The sequence below is a fragment of the Bombus bifarius genome, unplaced genomic scaffold (assembly GCF_011952205.1).
Source record: "Bombus bifarius isolate JDL3187 unplaced genomic scaffold, Bbif_JDL3187 scf7180000008417, whole genome shotgun sequence".
Classification (NCBI taxonomy): Eukaryota; Metazoa; Arthropoda; class Insecta; order Hymenoptera; family Apidae; genus Bombus; species Bombus bifarius.
This window is the reverse complement of record NW_022884649.1, coordinates 492,669-498,668: the sequence shown is the minus strand read 5'-3', so window position 1 is coordinate 498,668 and position 6,000 is coordinate 492,669. Positions and strand designations below refer to the sequence as shown.

The 6,000-nt window shown below is 38.2% G+C and overlaps 1 protein-coding gene across 1 annotated transcript in view; it reads right to left on the bottom strand.

The window, feature by feature from the left end:
* Positions 1-552: 552 nt before the first annotated feature.
* Positions 553-6,000, bottom strand: part of LOC117212923 (probable serine/threonine-protein kinase dyrk2) — a 68,970-nt gene continuing 63,522 nt past the window's right edge. Inside the window, exons 3-4 of the mRNA XM_033458066.1 lie at positions 681-931; positions 553-583 (exon numbers count right to left, since the gene is read on the bottom strand). Of these exons, the coding sequence (XP_033313957.1) occupies positions 581-583; positions 681-931 (254 nt within the window). The 3' untranslated portion in view covers positions 553-580. The remainder of the gene's footprint in view (positions 584-680; positions 932-6,000) is intronic.

The following is a 6,000-nucleotide window of genomic DNA, read 5'->3' as shown; positions in this document are numbered from 1 at the left end:
TCATTTAACATAATAATTCTATAGACATGTAACTTGCAGTCAGCTTGTTATTTAATTAAAGTAAGTTTCTTGGATTGAGAATTTCAGGATGTAAAGGAACATCTTCAGTCTTGATCGTATACATACATACATACATACATATATTAAATATTACTCGAATTTTTAATTACGTTAATATTGTGTGTATTTAGAACTGGACGATATTCAAGTTTTTGATTAAAAGTAATAATAAAATACAGTTACAGCTATGGATTAATAAAAAAGTAAATATACCCTAGATATACATATTTGTTCTAACTTTTATCGGCGTAAACTCAAAATAACTCAAGTTTCAATCTAAATCATCGCGCTGCATATATGTAACGTGAATATTTTTCTTTTCTACAAGGACTCTCTCTTATTTGAAGTGATTTTGTAGATATCTTAATATTATAATCACAAATCGAACGACATTCTAGTTTTACATTGAAAATAAAAATATTTCAAGATTTATAAAGAGTCTCTTCTCTAAATGTCCCGATATTATATAAAAAAAAAAAAAAAAAAAGGACTCACCGGTTTGCCAGGACGAGTGCGATTATCACTGTTCAAAATGAATTCATAGCTATCTTAATATCGTAAAATTACGTGTTTACATATGGATAAAAAAGATAAAAAGCGATGGAAAAGAACTCACGCACCGGTGTGCCAGGGTGACGGTGGTGGTCCTGCAGCAGGAGACGTCGTTGATGCGACGCTGGGAGTTCCTCACGATGATGATGGTGATGGCGGTGATGATGTTGCCGATGGTGATGCAAGATCGAGGCGGAGGCTGGCTCGTGCAGTAGCAGTCGACGATGATGAAGATGATGAGATACCGTCGCCAGGACACCCACCAGTGCCCCGACTATCAAGACGAGCACCACTGACAGTATGTAGCTACTCGCGTTCACTGTCAACAGAAATTTCTAATTGAAAATTCGAACCTCTAACTGTCTAATTTTCTATGGAAATAATAATAATTTACGACAATAGATTACGGATATTTATTGAAAATGTATATTTTTACGAATATCGTTAGAGAAATGAATCATAAATAGAAATTTTAATATTTTATGTACTTTTTTCTTTTTTTTTTTATATCACGTGTACTGTGTAAATTTGTGCAACTTTATACTCCCCATAGACGTATAAAAATTGGCAGTTTAATCGCAGAATAATTGACTCTTAATCTCCAGCTAAAAATGATCCTTTTATACTTGTAACATTTTCTGTGATTGTTGTCTTTTCTTAAATATTAGTATTTTGCCCAACATCTACGGTATTTTCCAGAGACTGATAGTGCAAAAGTCGCTTTTCTTTTCGATGTTTACCACATTCATTGTCGTTATCCATACTGTATACGTATATGTATACTAATACTAATAAATATGAATTATCATTCACTGATTATTAAGTTACTAACTTTTGCACGGAATATATCGAATTAATTAAGAATTTTATTACGAAAGTTTCTTTCTCAGAACTCGTGATTGTTATCCGCATACGAATCGGTATGAAACAAACATTTATTATTAACGTATGACGAAATACACGCGGTGTACGTGTACTCGACATTCTTAATTATCGAATTTTTATATGCTGCATATTATCGTAAAATTAGTAAGATTTCTAAAGATTTCAACGGCACAGTCGTTAGAACGAAAACTAAACGACCAATGGCATACTTGTTCACCCGAGAAACGAATAGTCTACGTCGTAATCAGTATGACAGTGATAAGTGATAAGCGTTTTTTCTTCCACGGTAACGTTTCTTCCCAGGCCGTTTCCTGGGGGATCTAGAAGTTGTTTGGTGAAATATCACTCGAGATAAGTGTGGCTCTAGAAAATGATATCGGGATGCACTGGTAGAGTAAACTAGAGCGAACGAGTGACTTCATCTCTATGAAATTTATCGAGAAACGTTCGTATTTTCATTAAATATATTTATTACGTATGTAGTCCCTGTTTACTGTAACTTTATCAATTTCTGCTATTTATTCATCAGGCGGAAAATAAACAGCAATATTTTTATACAATTGCAGATGGTAAACGAAACTATTTTATATTTTGTCTACGCTTATGTTTGTCTTCATTTTTATAAAATACAATTTTTTATCGCAATTCTTTGATTTCCCTCAGTTCGAAAGTTCACGAAGAAAAGTAATAACAAGCGATGTTGATCGTGTATCAAGTAGATTCGAAATCTAAATCATAGTGACATTAATGGAGAACATTCGATCTGTGGTGGATACTAAACGCGTTGAATTGTTTAATAACGAGACGAGTGAACAATTGCGATGGTCAGATATACTAAAAATCATTCTAAGTAGAAAATAAAGAGTTAGTATATTATCTTATAATCGTTGCTCGCACGATGCTACGCTTGATAGACTGCTATACTATTAGTTTCACTACAATGATACTGGTTATGAACGGACCAGAGTGCATGTTCGTCTATTTATACAGGTCGGGGAAGAAGTACCGGAAAGTTTGTATTAAATTTCGTTTACACATAACGATGATATTGTTTCGTCCGTAGTTTGTTTACTTTTAAATCTTGCATTGGGTTGCCAACTAAGTGATTGTAGGTTTTGTCATTAAGTCATTATTAAGTCATTATTGACAGTCCAACTGATAGAAACGGCGTTGATACTCGCAGGCAAAACAACATGAGTTACCCTCGATGCGAATCGTCTCATGACTCATGTGCCGCTTCAGATCTAAACAAATCTCATTTCTCCAAGAAGAATCATTTCCAAAAATCATGAAAGATCCTCATATAGACCGAGTCCTACTTGTTCCTTCAAAATCACACTATTTGCTGTTTAATCTGCGAATTATCGCGAATAAAAGGAACATCGCGTAAGACGCTCGATAAATACAATGGCAGTCTGACGAAGCTAAAGTATGCGTGAACGAATTCCATTCTGAAGAATTATTCAAACAGACGTACAGCCAAAGCTTTTCAACAGAGCTGTAGCGTGGTCGTTGGCGCGACAACGTAGTAGCAAAAGGTATCGACTAACTTGCCACTCTCAGTCAATTTCGTACGTGATGCGTGAAAAAGACTCAGAGGCAGCAAATTTCAACCTGGGGAGTTTCCATGTTCCGGGACCAGGGTCCTTTCCCCATTCACGAAATGTACGGTGCTGGAAAATTTCTTATAGTCTGGCTCAGCGTCCTGCGCTCAACATCTCAGGTAGCTTTGTTTCCATGCACGAAATATCGTGAAATTATACAGAGTGGATAGTACAGAGTTCTATATACTTGCAAACATACACAGCGGTTATAAAAAATATTTGCATAAACTATTATTTTCCAACCAAGCAGTGTTCTATTGTCACGACCCGCGCTGCGCTCGCGCGCATAAAACTACCAATAGCGCGAGTGAGCGTTCCAATTTGAAATTTAAATAAATTTTAACAATTTGTATAGAAACCAAATTCGAACCTCACAACCCCCACGGAATAACCCGGCATATGACCTAACCCCTCCACGGTAGACCTAAATATAAATAAACGTAGCGACATAGAAGATGCGAAATAATTCTTTAGTTTTAGAGTAGTTAATTCCTCAGTTTTGTGTGATTAGTTTTCTCAGTTCTTGGTGATTAACTCCTTGGTTCATGGCGATCAGTTCCCATTTCTTGGCAAGTAATTTCTTGTTCATAGCGATTAATTCTTAATTCCTCTAGCTCTTAATTTCTCAATTCCTCTGCTTTTTTTTATTCTTTAGTTCCTTAGTTTTCAGCTCTTAATTCCTTTAGCTCTTAGTTTTGCTCTCAGCTTTTAGGTTCTTTAGTCCTTTAGTCTTTGGCGTTTAGTTCTTTGTTTTATTAGTTCCCAATTCTTGTTAGTCTTGTTAATCGACGTGTTTGTATTTGTCAATTTGTAAACTATCGAAAATCTACCGAAATTAAAATCTTGTAATTAATAAGAGCGAAAACGTATTGCGAACGATTGTAACTCCGAGCATTCGAAATTTCAACGACCATTCTGTCAATGTTCAATTAGAATAAGAATAAACATTTTTTTTGCGAAGAAGATTTGTTTAATAATATAATAGGATCAAGCGAACATTTATTTTCACCACCTTTAATCCTCTCCCGTGCCAGTACTCCTGTGTATAGCAGATTAGCCGAAACGACGATACTACAATTTAATCTAAATTCAAAAATTAACAGCAACGCAACCAAAACGAGCCAGACAAACCGTAACACTATCAAATTCTATTACACATTTCATTTCCATGGATTGAAACTTTTCTACTCGTACGAAAGTATGTACATCATGTCTAAGATACATATGCATATACATGTACATATATAATCGCGATACGTCAAAGTATAAGTATAATTGATGCTGTCGTCTCTCGTCAGCCTTCCGACGACGTTCTCCAGGATCAAATTAATAAAATTCGTTCTATTTTCTGCTCTAACCTTTGCAACATCTTTGTCTTGTAATCATGAGAAGGGCAAGGTGCAAGATGGATAAAAAGGGAGCGGCGATACTCGGTAAACGACTCGCACACGGTCGTAACTCGCCGTGTACCTAAAGAGGTGAGCCAGAAACTATGTGTACATGTATATGTGCTTGTATAGGTGTGTGTGTGTGTGTGTGTGTGTGTGTGTGTGTTTATACGAGGACGTGGCAGTCGCGATTGGTGCGACAGGATGAGACACGACCATAAAACCTTATCAACGTTCATCATCGCCGGTTCAACGGTTTGAACTGCTCGTCACCCAGGCGCTCGTTAAACGCTCTACGAGTCGCGACGGTGCAGCACCCCGTGGCCTCGTGGTCACGTCGAGACGCTCGGCAACGGACGACGAAAAAAAGCAGGCAGAAGAGGGCGAAAAGAGGTCCCTGACCCTGGCTGAAACTTGGCCGAAACGGTCGTGCACCAGTCGCTATGCCCGTGGACGTGGACAAAGGACTCTCGAGTACCGACGCTGAAAACTCGCTGGAGCGGAGATCTCTCCGACAACGAAGTTGCTTCGCCAATTTTTACGTGGCATTCACTATGCTACGTAGTCGTATCCAACAACACGGTTTTAGGATCACAGCGAAAAGTCATACGTTATAGACGAAGGGAATCCTTTTCTCATCTCACGACACGCATATACTAATTATATTTTAATTAAAATTCTGCGGCACACCAAAGATCATACTATATTCGCTTCGAGTTAGGACATTCGCGCCGTGAATGGGCGGCTATTGTAGCTTTTTATTTGACAATGTAAGAGAAGAGAAGGCAGTAAGTCAATAGTCAGGTACTACGCGTTGTAAAAATTCTTGCGGCGCACCGGCACTGAAGATCGCTGAGTTATAGAAAATTATTTGCCTAGGAGTAGTATTTTCTTTTTGGATCTTAGGAGAAGTCCAGTGTTGTTGCGAGCAACGCTCGAGGTAGAGAACGAAAATTAGGTAGAAAATTGTAAGTAAGAAGATCGCTAGATTCGCTTTATTCCTAGAAATCGTCCTAGTAACTAGCGTTTTGAACGGGGCAACGTGAATCACGGTAGCCATTCGGAATCACATACTGCGGAAAACATGCATTAACTGAAGAAATAACAAGGCTAATTAAGAAGACGCAAGAAGGAGAAATATTTAGAATATCGCAACCCTCGTAATTTACAATTACGTATCTAAAAGTATAGTCTAAAAATAGGACGTCCAAGCAAAGATACCTCGGTCCCTATTACCTTCACCACACCCTCGATCGCTATCATATTCGAACAAAACGAACCAGCTCGGCAAGTTACGAAGCACGGTGGTGGTGTCCTGTCGAAGGTTGGTTCGCAGCAGTCCAAGTCGCCAAACGTTCGGCGTGTCAATATTTGACGGAGTGTTTAGGACGTCTGGCGTCACGACGCGACGCCACGCGTGGATAGCCAGACAGGACGAAGGTCCTTCCACCATTAGCCTGTCCCCGAATCTCTACACTGGTATTCCTTTCGGAAAGAAACGGGAAAAGAAC